This window comes from Microtus pennsylvanicus, chromosome 4 (genome assembly GCF_037038515.1).
Source record: "Microtus pennsylvanicus isolate mMicPen1 chromosome 4, mMicPen1.hap1, whole genome shotgun sequence".
Taxonomy (NCBI): Eukaryota; Metazoa; Chordata; class Mammalia; order Rodentia; family Cricetidae; genus Microtus; species Microtus pennsylvanicus.
Genome location: NC_134582.1, coordinates 121,087,217 through 121,107,029, shown reverse-complemented (window position 1 = coordinate 121,107,029; position 19,813 = coordinate 121,087,217). Strand labels below are relative to the sequence as shown.

The 19,813-nt window shown below is 37.6% G+C and overlaps 1 protein-coding gene across 1 annotated transcript in view; it reads right to left on the bottom strand.

The window, feature by feature from the left end:
* Positions 1–5,786: 5,786 nt before the first annotated feature.
* The window catches only part of LOC142848374 (aldo-keto reductase family 1 member C15-like), a 52,021-nt gene continuing 37,994 nt past the window's right edge, over positions 5,787–19,813 (bottom strand). Inside the window, exons 5-9 of the mRNA XM_075970299.1 lie at positions 16,112–16,234; positions 13,179–13,288; positions 10,593–10,749; positions 8,591–8,673; positions 5,787–6,359 (exon numbers count right to left, since the gene is read on the bottom strand). Coding sequence (XP_075826414.1) covers positions 6,317–6,359; positions 8,591–8,673; positions 10,593–10,749; positions 13,179–13,288; positions 16,112–16,234 — 516 coding nt within the window. The 3' untranslated portion in view covers positions 5,787–6,316. The remainder of the gene's footprint in view (positions 6,360–8,590; positions 8,674–10,592; positions 10,750–13,178; positions 13,289–16,111; positions 16,235–19,813) is intronic.

Sequence of the window (19,813 nt, the reverse complement as noted above, 5' to 3'; positions counted from 1 at the left end):
AAATGAGATAGGTTAGAACTTGACCACAATTCTTTTACTTATCAAATTCACACAGTTTAGCCAAGCAGGAATAGCTAGATACAGATTAATAGTATGTTATCTATTAATTAGACCTGTACATGTATTTGTACAATTCACAGAAATGATGCTGTATCTCATTAACACCTGAGTCTGGTTTCCCTTCACCCATGTCAGATGACTCACAACTGCCTATAATTCCAGTTCCATGGAATTCCACACCTTCTTCAGGCTTTGACATCGCATATTTGGACTCCCCCCAAATACATACATACATACATACATTTGCATGATAAGTTTCAAAAAAACAGTAGCAAGACTGATTTTTCTAATACTTATGGATAACATAATCTGGAGAATCTGGGAGTCTGCTTCAAACTGGAACATTTCTGAAAGTACACTTCAGTTTCCACACATCCTTGATTTTTTTTTTTTGTATACCCTTAGACCCAAGACACAAATGTTAACTTATGAGGCACAGTGCTTCCAAACCCCAGTACAGGGACGAAGTGACCATCATTCAGTGCCACATGCAGATATACAGAACTCATAGCTTGTCAATCATGCAATTAAACAGGTCTTGAGTCTTCTGCTTGCACAGGGTGCAGGCCAGCCAAATGTGACAGCTCCTTAAATATCTAGTGGAAAGTTAAACAGTGTAATGTGGGAGGAGCTGCTTAAAGCAACAGTCCACAGAGTATAGAGTTAGAGGCTGCTTGCATTTCTATGAATGTGAACTCTAATAAATTACGCAGAGTGAAAATGAAAGCATGAATTTCTTGTTTTGTTCATAATCCACGTTGACTTCTTTAAAGTGAAAACAGGAAACTGGTGGATAGTAACTGATCGATCATATGTTACCTACAACTGCTGATGGGAGCTCAGTTTCTCTTGAAAATGGTATCTCTTCTTCTTTATTTTGTAAACAGTAAGATTCTCATTGTGACTTTTCAATACAGAGACATGATATCTTGATCATACTGACTTGCCCAAAATGTCTTTTGTTCTCTCCCTGATTCCCTAAACAGCCCCCCTTCTACTCTATGTCTTTCTGAAAAACTAGACACCATCTATGGAGAACACATAAACTATTTGCCTTCCTAAGTTGTGATTTTTATGTTTATTGAGATACTTTTCACCTATCTTCATCCATTTTGACTCAAATAAGATAATATTTTCTTCCTTATATCTTAATAGAAGTCCACTTTATATGTAAGCCACATTTTCTTTGTCTATTTGTCCTCTGATTGGAACCTAGACTGATTCTATATTTTTGTCACTGCAAAGTACCTTTAAAAACACGGGTCTGTAGATATTGCTATTATACTCACTGATTCATTTGCATACACTTCAGGAGCAGCATATCTAGACCAAAATGAAGGTTATGTTTTAGCTTTCTGAACCTACTCATAATGATGTCCATACTGGCTGAAGTAACTGACATTCTTACGAGCGTTATAGAAGGACCCCACCACCACCCTTCCTCAACAGCATTCATTGGTCTTTATTTTCTGGATTCAGTCATCTTTGATTTACGTTTCCTTGATTTCCATGGACAGTGAAGATTTTTTATACTCTTATTAGTAATTCTAGAGCTCTTCACTTTTTTCATTTATGGTTGAATGGTTTAATATTTGGATTGTTCAGTTCTTTAAATGTTCTGGATGCTCACACTTTGGAAGATGAATAGCTGCTAAAGGTCCACTTGCGTTCTGTAGGCGGTTCCTTCTCTTTGATAATTGTTTCTTTTTTATTGCTTGTGGTTTTCCATAAGTTCTATATGCTATGCTGAGATTTGCGTACCAGCTAGGAGAATTATCTCTTCTATTTTTTGTAAGTACCTTCTAAATAACCAACCTTCTCTTTGAGACTTCATTTTCTATTCAACTCAGAAAGAATGACTTAATGAAAGAATACAGCAGTTTACAAAAACAGATAGCTGAGTTTGCCGTGTTTCACCTATGTGATGTTGATTATACACACAACTGAGTGGAGCACCCTCAGAGCTAATAATGGTACAGCCACCTCTTCTCTTGGTGGTGTGGAATGGCAGGATTGCTTGCTACACTAGCAATTGCATTATCCCTGAAATAGATAAAAAGACAAACACAACTAATACTGCTTCATCTAAAGGTTACTTGTCTGTGGGGAAAATGAAAACATGGCCATCTTTTACTATGTAGTGTCGATTGGAATGTCTTTTTGAGAAATGGGCTGTGCTCCATGATTACAAAGGTTCCGCCCAAGCCTCCAAGAGATTAGATAACATACTACAACCCCTGAAAGTAACAAATATAGGATGGATGTCAGGAGCCAATTTCCTCCTAAAATCATTACAGGAACCATCACCCTGGGGAGTCTGCAGAGAACCCCACACTCCTAATTGTGTTAAGAATGGTTCTATTGACAAAGCCTACCCCACACCCAAATTGGCTGTTAATGAGAGCTATCTGTTAGCGGAACCCACCCCACATTCCAAACTATCTAGGGAGCTAGGTGTGTCAACTTCCAGGCCTACAGTGACCTGACCGAAGATAACCTCCTGCCTACGTGACCAACTCGGACCATGTGACCAACGTGAACCACGCGGCAAGAGCCCAGAACCCTGTGCCCATCCCCCAACTCTTTACTCTATATAAAGCTATACCCCATCTGTAATAAACGGAGGCTTTGGCAAACTTTGCATGGCCTTCTTCCTGTCTCCTAGCCCATATCTTCCAGGTAGTGCCTCTCCGTGACCCTGGAATAACTGAACTGCCAGGCGGGCTACTAACCCTAGACTAAGTAGCCCGCCAAGGCAATCAACAGATGGAATTGTAAACAAGCTATGATGTCAGTTGTGCAGCCATTGCTCTGGGCAATAAAACAAGAAACTAAGCAAGAAGTCTATAAAAAATAAAAACTTGTCTGAATAAGAGAGGAAGGACAATAAGAAAAGGACATTGATACATGCATTATCTGTATGAGCAATGAAAGGTGCTGACACAATATCCTGAGTACAAATCTAAGCTGTGATAAAGAAAGGAGTGATCCAAGTAGTGGGTAACATAAGACAGGATTATAGCAGCCTTTAAAACATATCACAGAGCTGGTTTCCAACTTGGTACATGAGATGAAAGCTTAAGGATTCACTAGTGTCGGGAGAATATTATCACTGCTACTGTTCAGGCTTCTATAGCATCATTGTTTCTCAAGGTTTTGAAAGCCGTATCCACCCTTAGCTGAGGAGTTAGTGATAGCTGATGGCTGGTTAGGGAGGGAAAGTCAGTTTTTATTAATTCTGTGGCTCCTGGAAAGTGAGTAATGCTGAGTATATGAGCAGCACAAACTGAACTCCTTTTGAAATTAAGAAAAAAAAATACATGAGGTTGGTACATGCTCGATGTATATAGGTGAAGTTAGGGGAAATGGAGGAGTCAAATATGATCACAATATAATAATCATTGTGATACTCCCAAATAATTATTAAAAAATATTGTTAAAAGAAAAATAGGGCATAGTTGCTTACACTTTTAATTCAGTACTCAGGAATTAGAAGTACACAGAACTCTGTGAATTTGAGGCCAGTTTGGTCTACAAAGGGAGTTCTAGAACAGTCAAAATTTTGTAGAGAGGCCCTGCTTCAAAACAAAAAGGAAAGAAGGAAGAAAGGAAGGAAGGAAGGAAAAAAGGAAGGGAGAGAGGGAGGGAGGGAGAAAGGAGGGAGGGAGGCAGAAGAGAGGGAAAAAGGAATGAATGAAGGAAAGAAGGAAGAAAAGAAGGAAATAGCACCTAACATTCCCACTCCGCTACCACTATCAATTCTTCCTACTCCTAAATTTTCTTCAAATAATTGTCAAGAATATGGAAGGTCAAGATTACAAACTAATAAACTAGCTAGATATGTTTTGTACATGGTGGTAGAAACCCTAAAACTTCTGGGTTAGGGATAAATGAGAATTCGTTACTCATGACAATATCTGTAGCCAAAGTAAGGTCACTTTTGCATCAGTTCCTGCATTGCTAGTTTTCAGAACATGAAGTGAAACAATTCAATGGCATATGAACATTCAATAGGTTGAGTAAAAAGAGAAAAACCTTGGGTGATGGGAACCCATATTATTTACAATGAACAGTAAAAATGGCTGTCTCTTTGACAAGGAGATTGGCTGTTTACTTTATTAGACATGATTCCCATTAACCTTGAAGGGAGATACTGTCTTTATACATCAAGACTGTTCAATATGCAAACTTGTTGAATAAATGTAGAATGAAGCACAGTCAGTCCCTCCACTTGTCACGTGTAAAAACAATGTAAGAAATCCTAGCAGGTGGATAATTATATGTTCCTACCCCTAGGCAAAGAACACGAGTCAATTGTTAGTGCTAGGAATGCATGTGACAGTTTGTTCTAAGTGTATATCCCTTTATTAGCTGATCACACTCCAGTGGAGGACGACACTTTCAAAATTATTTTGGCAGCAAAAACTAATCCTTTTTTTTTTTTTTTTGGTTTTTTGAGACAGGGTTTCTCTGTGGTTTTGGAGCCTTTCCTGGAACTAGCACTTGTAGACCAGGCTGGTCTCGAACTCACAGAGATCTGCCTGCCTCTGCCTCCCGAGTGCTGGGATTAAAGGCGTGCACCACCACTGCCCGGCAAGCACAAACTAATCTTAAGAGGTTTTTGTTTTTGTTGTTTGTTTGTTTGTTTTGGTTGGTTGTTTGATTGGTTGGTTAGTTTGTTGTTTGGTTGGTTAGTTGGTTGGTTGGTATTTTTTTTTTTTTTTTTGAGAACACAAAGTTAGGTGGGTAGGGAAGGGGAATGAATCCGGGAAGACCTGAAGATAAGTATGCATTGCCTGAGAATACTGTCCTGCCAGGTCCTGAGGCTGTTTAGTCCCAAAGAAATACACAGAAGTCTACATTAATCATAAACAGGTTGGACTCTTAGCTCAGGCCTGCTATTAACTATTACAGCCTACATTAACCCAGAATTCTTGTCTGTGTCAGGCATGTGAATTGGCACCTTTGATCAGCAAGGCATTCTCATGTTGCTGCCTCTGCATCTGGCTTAGGACTGCAAATGCAGCCTTTCCTTTTCTAAGAATTCTGCTGTTCCTGCCTGGCTACTGGCAAGTCATCATTTTCTTAAACCAGTACAACTTACAAAATGTTACAGGGTACAGGACCATTGTCCCATAGCAAGTATGAACACAATGCATACAAAATTCTTAAAGAACTGATTTTAAGAAAAAATAAATATAAAGAACAGAATAAATAAGTAAATAGAAAACAATGAAGATAACAGAAAATCAAAAATAAACAAAACGTCAAAAAGTAAAATTTAAAAGAAAAATATAAGAGATCAAAAAAATTAATTTCAATAGATGCTTATTGATTTCTTTTTTAAGTTTTATTTTTGCTTTTTAATTATGTGTATATCTTTGGGGGGAGGAGGTAAGTGCATATGAATACGTGTGCCCAAAGAGGAGAAAAGATAGACCTAGGTGTCCTGGAGGCAGAGTTACATGCAATTGTGCAGTGCCAACATGTGTGCTAGGAACCACATTGCAAGAACAGTAAACCATCTTTCCCGCTGAGCCTTCTCCAGTCCACTCCCTCCCCATCCCACCCTCCCCACTTCTCATTGAATACTTCATGTTTTATTTGGTTACTAGCCTACTTTTTCCAGTAGGCTTTCATACTCATCTGCATCTAATGCTCTCTTTTTCTTTTTCCTTCTCTCTCTCTCCCTTCTCTTCCCCTATGCCATTTATTTCAACAAAACTCCCCACTTAAAAATATTTATATGCAAACTTAGACTAAATTTTCCTAATTTATTATAAAGCAATGCCTGGGGAAAAACAGATATTCAACAAAATTTTGCTAGGGAATAAAAAAAGGGATGCATGCCACTGCCAAACCTGCTTCGATAACTAAGAAATCAAGTAAGTTAGTAAGACCTATTCTTTACAACCATAAAGGTGCTCTAAAATTCTTCAATAAAGTTTGATAATTTGTAAACAATGCATTTAAAAGTATATGATCCATGTGTTGAAATTGATTCTAATTTTGTAAATAACAATGCAGTTATGAAATTACATAACAATCAAGAAAGATACATCAAATATTTCTTTTTATCTTATAAATTCTCTGTAACTTGTGTGTTACTTTATAATCATCAGGGAAAACACTTGAGATTTTTGTAACATTTGACAAGCACACAAAGGCAGGAATCCTGCTTCTCAACCACTCCACTAAATACAGATACACATTGTCTGGAGGGAGGAGAGTCTCTGTAATGGTTAACAGCTCATGCTCAGTATTCTTCCAAAAATGGATAGTGAGGGTGATCCACCGCACTGAAAGAAAAGAAGAAACACTGGTTGTTCACGAGTCACACTTCTGATTGACAAAATGAGGACACTCATGATTTGAGAACCCACAAAATCTTCAGTAGACCCTGTCGTGCTAAATGCAATGGAATATATCAGCAATTAAGGTTGTGGATCAACTGATTTCATTATTTTCTTCTTAGAATTTTAATATGATTGACTCTGTGCCAAGACATTCTTGTGGAGGTCAAAGGACACCTTTGATGTAGCTTGGTAAAGGACTGTCCCAGGGGAAGTATCAATGGACACTGAGAGGAGGAAGCTGAAAGAGAATGATGTTTTCCCTAGGACTTATTCATATCACCTTTGAGAGTTCATCTTCCACACAGATTATTCAAAGTACATGTTATACTGCTTTAGTATGAACAAAGTTAGAATAGGTTTTAGTGGAAACAAAGTTAAAATAGTCTTGATGCATAGCTGTACATTCATTATTGTTGAATTCTCTTTTATTTCTTTGGATTGCAATAAACACTAATGAGAAAGTATTTTCATGGGCCTCTTACTATATCGTGAGCCATAGATAGTCTGTTATGTGAGTATAATGGGCAAATGAACCCTGAAGACATTTGTTTTGGCCATATGTCATAGTGTATTCTTTAATATCAGTTCACAGTGATGCAACTTTGACCATTTGGGGGGACAAGGTCACATGTATTCTGTGTTTCAGTTGAAATCACTGTGTATCAAGGATGACCTTAAACTTCTCATCCTCCTGTTTCTGTCTCTCAGGGGCTAAGAATAATGGTTTAGGTTTTTTTTTTTTTTTGGCTTGGGAAGTGCTGAACCAACCAATCATCAGCCCCAGATTGGCCAGTTTTGAAATGGGGTTGTCCTGAGTCTCACTGCATATCTGAACTTCAGAAGGAATTTCTCTCTTCTGAGGTCCATAGGGATGCCTTCCTTTGTTGCAAACCTATTCTGAAAATCAGGTGTGTTTTCTGTAATGACACTGTATTAAAATACTATCATGTGTTGTGTCAGATCACTAAAAGCTGCCTCTGGAAGCAGAGTTGCCACTTCCTGCATTTAAGACCAATTATTTTGTCTCAATGTATCCTCTTGTCTAGGCCCCTTGTCTAGGGTTGGGATCCTCCCACCCCCCAAAAACCTCTGACAGGGAATGAAGAAAGCAGTAAAACAGCCCAAGAGTGAAAACATCATGCTTTTAGAACAGCGACAGGTTTCCATAATGTAAATTGCCTGCCATTGGAAAAAGAAGCTGGATGTTCAGCCATGGGAACTGCCTCATCTTCCCCTGTGACCTGCATCTAATGATATACTGTTCTGCTGTGTGAACTCTGTTCCCATAGCCCTTTGTTTACTCCCAAGAGGAGAATGCCTTCCACCTGCCAAGGAATGTCAAGGGTAAGATGTGTCCCCTCCCCTTATTAGCTGTGCAGCTTTGTGTGCTCAAAGGCATTGTTCAAACAATCCCCTTCAGTCAAGAAATCTCGTCTCTTGAGCACCTCTAGTGATAAGAAATAATCTGAATGTTTTCCATCATTTCTCTCCCCCTTTTTTGAACTCTGAGCTTTCCATAATAAAGAAAACTTCACAGAATGTCAGTAAAGGCATTCTTGAGCAGCAGATCCTAGAGTCTCTGATTCTGTTGAATCTTGAATTTGACTTCAATTCCTCATCACCAGTCACTGGTAGATCTCCATATTCCCAGGTCTCTGCTGGATGTTATAAACACCCATTTGGATAATGTTATCTCTCTCTTCTGGGGTTTTACTTGGAATTCTCACCCTAGGGGCTCACTCTTCTCTGCTCAAGACTGTCTATTAGGAAGTGCCTCAACTTCCCCAGTTGGACTTTGCTGAATGTTTCTAAACATTGAGTATATTAACACAACCTTTCTGCTGTCATATGTCCTTTTACCTAGAAGCCACACCTGAGCAGACCCTGTCCTCTGTTTGAGACCCTCTCTATTGAGAACTAAGGCTGGTTGTTTTAAAGTTGCTGTCTCAGTCAACTTCTGGATATTTTGAGTGCACAATTTAATTATGTGTGCAACCTTTTTATCTGTCATTACTTATTATTTTATACACACACACATATATTAAACTCACTCATTAAAAAGCAAATGCTTAGCTAAACTGATCATTTCTTGGATCCTTTAGAACATTTTCATGGTTCACCTCCATGTTTCAAAAAGCCAATAACCCATAAAACACTCTAGTGGAAATACTTACAATAAAAATTTAACATATCGAAAATTTCTGTTGAGGCCATCAATTGCTTTCATGTCTTCTTGGGTCAATTCAAAATCGAACACCTAGATAGAAAGGCAATTCAGAAAAAATAAATAAATAAATAAGCCATTGATGCATCCCTCTACCTGGAAATATAAGGGTGATAGCACCAAGGGTGACTTTAAGAGAATAATTTTATTCACCATTGGTCTCCAGATGGCCTGGGTCTCAAAACTTTTGGCTGAATATGGCAGGTTCCTCCTTATCCATTTCTTTCCTACTTTGATCCATTTCACAAAAGAAAGACTCATCAATCCCTAATCTTAAGAAAGGCAGGGAAAAAGAACTCCCAAATTAATTTTTAAATCTAGATGAAATACTAGATTTAGTCTCAACCAAATTTTGAGCTTTCCTTCCTTTGCTATCTGGGAGTTTGATCCAGCTTTGAATAGACCCTCACCTCCGCCCCGCCGAAACATCATAATTTAACTCCTTTCCAAGAGTTGATTCAGTTGAAGAAAATCTTCCCCTGGTCAATTGTTCAACAATACCACTTGATCATCACATTTTTTCAAATATTATCAAACATTATTCTTTTTCTAATCAAAAGGACCTTTCTAATATTATATATATACATAATTTACATTTATTCATATTATGTAATTTTAAATATATATCTCTCTAATCATCTATATCTATTGAAGGTATCTATGATGGTTAAAGTTCATAATCAACTTGATAGAATCTAGAACCATCAGTGAGGTGAGTCGTAGGGCATGCCTGTATAGGATCACCTTGGTTATGCTAACTGATATAAGAAGACCCATCCTGACTGTGAGTAGGATCATTCCCTGAGCAGGGGATCTTGCACTGCAAAAAGCAGAGAAGAGGTGAGCATGCATTCAACCTTCTCTACATTTGACTGTGGATGCAAAGTGACCAGCTCCTTCAGGCTCCTGCCACTATAATTTCCCTGTGATAGTAGACTGTACCCTTGAAGTATGATTCAGAATAAACCCTCTCTACCTAGAGTTGCTTTTCTGGGATATTTTATCACAGTAATAGGAAAAGAAACCAAGACACTGTCCATCTATCTATACATCAGATGTCCTTCTGAAAAATACATTCTTTAAGTAATATGGCGGCCATATTGCAGGTGACAGTGCTTGTTCTACCCTGAGGTGCAGTAGTAGAATAACAGAAATAATTCCCACAAGTTATTCTCTGGCTACCCACTGTGTGCTGGTGAGTGTGCCCTCAAACACAAATACATACAGAAACTACATATAGAGTTAAATTTTAACCTTATGGGATTCTAAACAAAACAAATGAAAAACCACTGACTGATAGGAGAGACTAGCTAGTGCACATATGAAAAAACATTTAAGGAATAACTTTAATCATTGATTTCTTCATATGGTCAATCTATAAATTTATCTAGCTCCTTTTTTATAGAGAAACACTAATGATTAAAGGGGAAATGTTCATATATAACATCCCATACCTCAGAAAGCTCACCAGTATATAACTAAATAATTGTAAGTTAATGGAAAACAAACACAGACCCATGACCAGAACTATGGAAGTTTAAAAAAAAGCAAAAATGTATTGATATAATGCAGTGAGTTAACCAACAAGCAGTTGTATTTTAATTTAATCTTAATCCAAATGGCAGTCCTTAGTACAAACAGGGATTTGAAAAGCATAGAATACAATAAATAGAAATGAAGTTATTTAAAGTTCTTTGCCATCTGAAAATATTCCCACAACCAACTGAAGTAATGGAGATTCAATACAGCATGTTAACGAAATAGTAAAAGGCAAACCAGTGTGGAGGAAAGCCACGCTTTCTCTGCTGGCCTTTCAAAATGCTGTCTGTATCACACAAGTGTGGGGGTGGAAGAAGGCGGCAACGCATTAGAGCAAATAAATAGCAAGTGTTCCCATGTGAGGGAAATTGCCCCCATGGTCTCATTCTGGAGAAATAGCCCTGGTCTTTTACCTCAAAGTTCTCTTTGATTCTCTTCTCATTGAAGCTCTTGGCCAAAGCTACCACACCCCTCTGTAGCTGGTAGCGCAGGGCAACCTGGGCTGGAGTTCTGTTGTGTTTCTTGGCAATGGTCTTTAAGATGGGTTCCTCCAGAAGGTATGGGTTATCACTGAAAAAATTCAGACATATACTCACAGAGATACCAAATCTGGAATATATTGCCCCCTTACCTATATTCCAAGACCTTTGAGAAGTACAATATGGTATAATTAAAGCAAATTTTGTAAGTATTCAAAAGTGATTTATTTATTATTGTAGCAATTATAAACAACTAAGTTATCCATCAATAGACGGGAAGATAAATACTGTGTAGTACAGGTATCCATATAATAGAAAATAACAGAAATACAGAAACTCCCTTTTATCTTCAGAGGGTCTGGGGATAGCACTGATATCAACGTGTATTATAAATATATGTATATATGAAATACTTTTTCCAACTTATGTTTGATGAATAAGTGAACCTTGTATTTGATTGTATTCAAAACTAGCATGAATTTCCTTTTTCTTCTTGACAATTTCATGGTAGAAGATTCAGTCTTATCATGGATCTTGGAAATCTCAATGTATAAATTTTCTCTTTCATTAAGTTGAGAACTTGCCCATTTTTAAATGAAGTAAGTGTCTGTCTTTGCCCTATCCAAGTTTCAAGAAGTCCTATTCTCATACTTTTGAGACTTTATTAAGTAAAATAAAAGTTCCTAACTGCAAGCCCTGTCATGCTATGATAGTTTGGATAAATCAAACAAACAAGTGGCTCGCAAACATGGAGTAGATTTGGTGAGAATACCATGAAAAAGGGTTAATCATTGTCTCAGACAGCATGTGATTTCATCAAGTAACTTAGGATAATATGAAATTTTAAAATAAGAATTGCATATTTCTTTTCTAGAATTTTTCCATTGATAATTTCTAGCTACCATTAATTGATAACTAAAAGTATGGAAAGGAAAAGAAGTGAAAGAAAGGAAGGAAAAGAAACAGAAAAAAGATAAGGAGACAGAGAGGGAGGGAGAGGAAAGAAGGAAAGAATTCAGGAGAATTGCTATAAAATTTCATGAGCTCAGGTAATTGTGATGACAAAGGCCACAAAAGCATAGACATGTGAATTCCAGATAGGCATGGGAGCAGAAGTCTGCAATCCTAGCACTTGGGAGACTGAAGTAGGAGGTCCCCATTCATGGGTTTAAAGACAGCCTGCTCTACATAGCATGATCCTAATTCAATCCATTCCTCTTAACTAAAAACACAGCATTCCTATAGAACAGGCAAAATTCTAGAGCAAATGAGAAGTGTCGAAAACTGTCTCAGAAGTAATAAGAACTTGAAAGGCATACAAAATGCTATTTATTTATATTATTGATTAACTTTGTTTTATTTTTTTTTTTACTTAAGAAAATCAAGTTTTCACAGTAAAGGCTACACTCTACTAAGCTCAGGACAAGAGACAATGTCTTTGACAGTCATCAAATGTCTTCTTTCTTATGCTCTGTGTTAGTTATGGTTTCTATTGCTATGATAAAGCATCATGACAAACACAGCCTGGGAAAGAGATGGCTTATCTCATCTTACACTTCCACATCACAGTGCACCCTCAAAAAGGTTCACATAAGGAACTGCAGCGGAGGCCATGAAGGAAGGTGGCCATTGCCTTACTCAACTTCCTCTCTTATCCAACTCAGGACAACAATGGTGGCTCCACCCACTGTGGGCTGGGCCCTCACACATCAATTATTAATAAAGAGAATACCACATAGACTTGCCAATAAGCCAGTCTAATGGAGACAATTTTTTTTAAAGTTATAATTTCCTTCTCTTACCAGATAAGTCTAGGCATGTGTCAAGTGTCAAGTTAAAAAAAAAAAGAAAGAAAAGTAAAGAAAAAAATCAACCAGTGTGGGCATACACAAATCTACTGTCTCTGAGTCTACAAACAGAACTCAGAAATCACTGATAAATGTAATAGCAGTACTATATATTTAACATATCAATGCACATACAACTATAAGTTCATGAATTCAGCTGCATATATCCTTTGAAAAATCTTTTGTAACATGTTAGATACTCTGTAAGTCAATATCACCACTTGGAAAGTCATCATGTTTTCTTCTGGAAATTCTCTTTTGGGTTTCTGTATAACATTAGCTGATATTATGAGGGAAGATGGTTCTAAGTCCCTCCTAAATTAAACATTAAATATTGCAGAAATAAGGAAGTTTCTAGAAAGGATATGAATGTGGGCTTTACATTCCACCCATTTGTTAAAATGGCCTGGGTAAAATATATGTACTCTCATCTTTATAAACTGGCCCTTAAAATCTATTTTTAGAACTATGCTTATTAGTGCTGCAAACAGGTAGACAGATAAAGCAAGAATAAAAGACCACTAGAGAACCTGAAGTTCAACCCTGGTGCATAGGAACTTCTGCAATGTTGAAATGGTTTCTTCATAGTTGAACTTTTCCACAAGGTTAAAAGTTAATCTTTGTCAACATGGAATTATTGACATACGTAAATAAAGTTCAGTGGTCTCATTACCAGTTTGAGGCTTTGTGGGATCCCAGGGCACTATAGGCAACTAGAACAATGTCTTTGGACATGCAGAACTCCAGGAGTTTGCTCTGGTTGAGATATGGGTGACATTCTACCTGTAAATTTTCAAAACAAAACAGTATTAGAATGTATAGCCAACAAGGTCATGTCTATTTTAAAAGTGCCTTAAGGGCAGATCTACTTCTATACTGACTAAAGTACAATATGTTTCAAATTTACCCAGAAATACAATTTTCTGTATTTTATCTTTTATTTTTATTTTAAGATTAAAGTCAACCATTTCCAACTTGCAGTCTCTGTCAGTTTGTATAGAATGGAGCCTGTTAGAGCAAGGACTGGGTATAGCCATCGTTAGAAGACTGCAAGCTTTTGCCCCTAGAGAGGGAAGAAGTGGAAGCCTTGTAGAAGGACTGGATGTCCAAGGGGAACAATGGAGAGGAGAAAGATGAACAAGAGTGGCTGCGCTGGATGGGAAACGTCATGCCTTTTAAGCTTTAGGAACTTATATGACTTTTGTCTTCTGTTATCAAGCCTTTTGCTCTGATCCTCAATGTATAAGAAATTCAAAAACTACCTACCAAACCATCACAGTGAGCAGTGACTAGTTTCCCCTATCATGTGGGGAACTTTAACAAAATAAATGTTTAATTTCTTCCATAAAGAGATCAAAGGAGATAGAGAGTGAGAGTGAGAACAAAGGACAGGGAGAAGGGAAATGGACAGAGAAAAAAGATGGAAATGGGATATAATGCAAGAGACCGAACCTCTGATTTCAAGAAAAACTTCATAGACACACCACCCAGTGGTGATGTTTGGTCATTTTACCTCGCTACTTTGAATCAATTTGCTCTAAAAAAAAAAAAAGCTAGATGTGGTATGGGGGGATAGCAGAGCAGTGGGGCGCACGCCTTTTATCCCAGCACACAGGAGACAGAGGCAGGCAGATCTCTGTGAGTTCAAGGCCATTCTGGACCACAGAGCAAGTTCAAAGACAGGCTACAAAGCTACACAAGACTACCCTGTCTTAAGTAAACAGAGAACTCTCAAAAAAGAAATATAAAATTGCTGAAAGACACATAAACCTATACTCAACATTCTTAGCTATCAGAGAATCACAAATCCAAACAACTCAGAGATTTCTTCTTATGAATGTCCAATGACCCATAAGAATGACCAAGACCAAAAACATTGATGACAGCTTATGCTGAAGAGGTTGTGGGATAAAGGGAACACTCCTCCATTGGTGGTGGAAGTGCAAACTGGTACAGCCCCTTTGGATGTCAGTGTGGTGATTTCACAAAAAATTAGGAAACAATCTACCTCAAGTTCCAGCAATATCACTTTTATGTATATACTCAAAGGATGCTCAATTATACCACAAGAACATATGCTCAGCTATGTTTATAGAAGCATTATTTGTCGTACGCAGAGACTGGAAACAATCTAAATGTCCCAGATCCATTATCCAAAGCCTAAATGATGAACAATATCTGGGAAAAATAAAACCAAAATTATGAGAGCTACTAATAAGGGTAGAACTACTAGGAAATCCCTCGATCAAAGAATGGATAAAGAAAATGTGGTACATTTACACAACGGAATACTGCACAGCAGAAAAAAATAATGACATCTTGAAATTTGCAGTCAAATGAATGGATCTAGAAAACATCATACTGATTGAGGTAAACTCAGACCCAGAAAGACAAATATAACAAGTACTCACTCATAAGTGGATTTTAGACATAAAGCAAAGAAAAGCAGCCTGCAATTCACAACAACAGAGAACCTAGATGACAATGAGGACTGTAAGAAAAACATACAGATGGATCTAATCTACATTTGAAGTAGAAAAAGATAAGATCTCCTGAGTAAACTGGGAGTGTGGGTATTATATATAGAAGAGGGCAGAACAGGGAGTAAGAAAGAAGGGAGGGGAGCAAAGAAAAATATATAGCTCAATAAAAAGAATAAACAAATTGTCTTAAATAATAAATAAATACAAAATAAAACAATGTGTTACAGGGTATAGTGACAAACACTTAGATTCTTGGGAGAGTAAGGCAGGCAGAATAAAATTTCAGGTCAACCAGATCGTTCAAAGAGAGCCTGCCTCAAAATATCTATTAAAGATCACAAGCTAAAACTCAGTGTTAGAGCATTTGCTTACTGTGTGTGAGGCCTCTGGTTTACTCCCAAGTACCATGAAAATAAAAAAAAAAAACGTATTCATACTTTGACACTCAAAATATTTAGTGATACCAATCTTTGCTGAAAGTGTACGTGTTTTAACAGTGTTTAAGCACTGTTAATTATTTTAAAATATGTATTTTTAAAATATGGGCTAAAACTATGTGATGCCTGCCTCAAAACTTCAAATACTATGTATATGACAAATTTGTAGAGAAGAGAAATTATTGCCTTAGCGTGTTGATGTGTGCAGGTGAAGGAAGTTGTACCCACACAATTCTCGGTGGATTTGTAGCTTTAAATTGTGCAAAGGTAAAAAGTCTTTAAAAGTTTTTTAAAAATTTTTCATTACAAATTTAGGAAAGAAACCAACACAAATTATCTAGGGTGCTACCAGAACAATATAGGAGCAAGACAATTTTGCTCTGCTTTATTTCAATCAGGTTTTTCTTTTTAAGATTTTAAATGATTTTCATACAGCACACACTGTGAGTGTTACTGAGCAATGGTATTCCATTTAAGAGTTGTGATTTTAGTCAATCAAACTGCCTTCCCCTGTCTTGTTCTTCCCAATATAGTCAACCTGAGCCGTAATTGATGTTTCCTGTGTCAGTGAAAATAGCTATAAACCTAAATAGCTGGTTTGAAACAGAGATTTGGGGAATATGGAGTAAGAAAGAAGTTTGTGAAGAACAGAAGGTAAGGCACAGCCCAGGTGAACTAGAGCTCACCTGATTGCAAGTGGGCTTGTACTTTAGCCCTGGTTTGTTCAGAATCAATTCCAGCTGTTTGCGGTTGAAATTAGACACCCCGATGGACTTGGTTAAACCTAAGTCTTTACACTTCTCCAGTGCCTGGGGAGGAAGAAGTATGTAGTTAATCCTATTTGTACTCTGCCCTTGGAGATTCTCCTTGGGATTATTTGAACACTTACATAATAATTTCAGTTGCTTATATAATAACTTCATTTACTTACATAATTTTGTTTAAAATTTCAAAACAATTTTGACACATGAATACAGCCTTGCCTAAGGTACTTACCTGAAATGAATACACATTTGTCTGCGCATTCATTTACATGCACATTGAGAACAGCAAGTACATATAAGTCTCCCCTTACCTTCCCCACCCTCATCATTGGCATCTGTTGTGATGCCAGGATTATAATGGTTCTTCAATAAATGTCATTATAGTCAAAGACAAAGAATTCTAGGATCTTGTGCTAGGTAAAATGTACTGTTACATTTTCTCTTTAATGTTGAAAATCTGTATACAGGATAGGGTATATAGTGGCAAGATTCATTCTCTATCACAGTCTGCTCTGTGCTAAGGCAGATTATACTTCTCCAAAGGTGTGTTTATCTGTCCTGGAATAGTATTGTAACCTTTCTTGAGTCTCTTTCAGCTAATACCTTTTATATGGCTTTTATTGTTAATAGGATCTAGGAGGTAAAGAAATATCTACCTCAAATCATAGCTGAGATTAAAATTAAACTCAGCTTCTCTCAACTCTTCCTCTACAGATGAGATTACAGAAAGACAGAGAAGGGATTGTGGTGGTTGTTGCTGTTGTGGTTTAATCTTCTCTCATGTGTTATATCCCAACCACAGTTCCCACCACCACCACCACTCCTCCCATTCTTTCTCCTCATCTCCTCTCGCCCCCATATCCACTCCTCATTCGTTCTCTCACGGGAATGAGCAGGCCTCACAGAGATATCAGCTGAACAGTAGATACATTTTACCTAGGACAAGATCCTAGAATAGTAAGGTATTATAAGTCTAGGCATTATGATATGCCTTAGACTTGTCAGTTAATGAAACAAAATCCATCTCTTCTAATTCTGTGTTAATTGCTTCCTCTCTTGACACACAGCATTTATTGCCTAGAGCAGTACATACCTCCCATGTATCACAAATGTCCACTAGGTCTAAAATAATTTTTCCACTGGCATCCTTTGGCAGAAGTTCCTCTCCAGGCTAGAATGTAGAGAGAAAATAAGTTAACAAAACTTTCTCTAATAGTCAACTTCTATTGGCAAATGAGCTTACTCATCCAACATTCACTCTGTGTGTGGGAGTGTGTGCACATACATGTGTGCACATGTGTCTTTAGGGGGGGGACTCTGGAGAAACAAAAGTGAAATTACATAATAGATTATACTGGAATATTTTCCCCTTGATTGCCAACACTTTTCTTCCTTGTGACCCTCATGAAACACTGAATCTCACCAACTATGAGGACTCTTCCCGTTGGAATTTCCATATCCCAATAGCAGAATAGTGTAAAGGAAGGGACTTTCGCTATTAATTATAAGCTTTTGTTTCAATTTATGATACCTCATTTATAAATTAATGAGTATTTCAGATGAGATCAGTAAACATGTACCTCGACAAGAAAATGAAGCCTAGAGGCCCAAAGGAGCCCAAGCCTAATTGTCCATTACCCAAATTCAGATCTCTGTGTTCTAGAGTGAGAGATAGATATAGGCGAGAACATGCCCTGAGGAGATGGAGACCCCCCCTGGAGTCTCAGAAGTCTCCACAACCGAGGACATGCTGATGATAGAAGGAGTGAAGTCATTGAACTTCAACCTTCCTGAAGCCTGGAGGACGAGCATTTGAAGAGTTTTACCTGTGGCATCTCTCAACTGTCACACAGTTTCATAATCATGGATTCTGTTCAGCTCAGATTGATGTATCATACACAGTAAAAACCCAGAAAAAAATCTCATTGGCCTGACATAACATATCTAGGGAATAAAAATCCAAAACTTACCTTCACAGCAATCGGTGCATGAATAATACAGAGATCTACATAATCCAGCCCAAGTTTCTTCAGTGATCTCTCCAGGCACTGACGAACCAACTCTGGTCTAAGGAAAGTCGCCCAAATCTAGAGTTTCCAAACAGAATCACACATTGTGGTGAAATGATTGATATGTGCTATGGTGGTCTCAGCTAAGCTAAGAGCATCTTGGGCTAAGTTTTTATGCATTTTTATTAAAATTTTTTTCAACAATTTGTATCATGACTTTCCCGTCACCCAACTTTTCCCACAAACTCTGCAGAACACTACTCAAAATTATGTTATTCATCATAGATCACATCCTCAATAGAATACTGAGATTTACTTGAGTGATGACAATGTCAGGAGAATGAGCAGAATTTAGAAAGCAACCAAATTCAATGTTTCAAGAATTAGAAGTTTTGGTCTTGAAAGAGTCAAGAAATGATGAGATGGATGTGGTAAAAACAGAGAGAAGATATAGAAGCTATATAGCAAAACAATAAATCAGGGGGCTGGGAAACATCTAGTAGAAAGCCCTATTAGGTAGCCAGATGGAATTTCCCAGTTAAAAGTCCATCCAGAGCAGAGTGATGTATCCTCTTGGGTGAGCTTTCCAAGTAACTGAACAAACAGCAGTAAAGTTGTCAAAGGATCCATGGTTCTTAGCAAATCCAGAACCAATTCTAAGAGATCCCATCTAAAAAGAAGCTGTCACCAGTGTAAACATTGGTAGGAGACATCTGTAGGGACATCAACTCAGATGGAATCACACTGGAAGACTGCCTTTCCACCTGAGGAAATGTTACAAATACCAGTCCACCAGTGCAGATTTCAGAAGAGGATTTTTCCTTTCGTAAACAATATTCTCAACCTGACTTGAGATTCTACAGAAGAATTAGTTACTAGGGCCCAGAGAGTTCAGATTATCCAACAGAACTGTGTCCCTACTTCATCTAGAAAATGTCTGATATTCAGAGATACTGAGTATCTGTATCCCACATTTACGATACTTTAGGGACAAAACAAGACTTTATTTTTTAATTTTTTTTTATTTATACTTTTGTGTGTGTGTGTATGTTAGAGAAAGAGAGAGAGAGAGAGAGAGAGAGAGAGAGAGAGAGAGAGAGAGAGAGAGAGAGCATCAGTGCATGTACGTGGATACCACACTTGTAGAAATAGGATATTAGGAATCATTTCTTTTCTACCATAGACTTGCCAGGGTAAGAGGTTGAGAGTCATGACAGCCTGTATCTTTTTCCACTGAGTCATCTTGTTGGTCCTCTTCTCTATGTTTCTATAATGTGTCTTTGCAATAAAGCTATGATTTAATCTGAGACCAAGGGGGTAGTGTCTTCTTCATTGTTAACATATCTGAGTTGACAGTGACTTCCAGCCATTCTGGCCACAAGTGCTCACCTTGGTGGTGTAGAATAAATCCTCTCTCTTCACAGTTCCATCAGCTATCTTGTCTCTGAGGGCCTGTCCAACTTCTTCCTCATTTTGGTAGAAGTATGCAGCATCTATGTGACGGAAACCTACATCAATGGCTATTTTGGTGGCCTCATTAACCTTGCTCTTTTGAATCTATAAGACAAGAGTAGGAAAAGTTGAAGATTTTACAAACTCAGGAAAAAAATAGTCG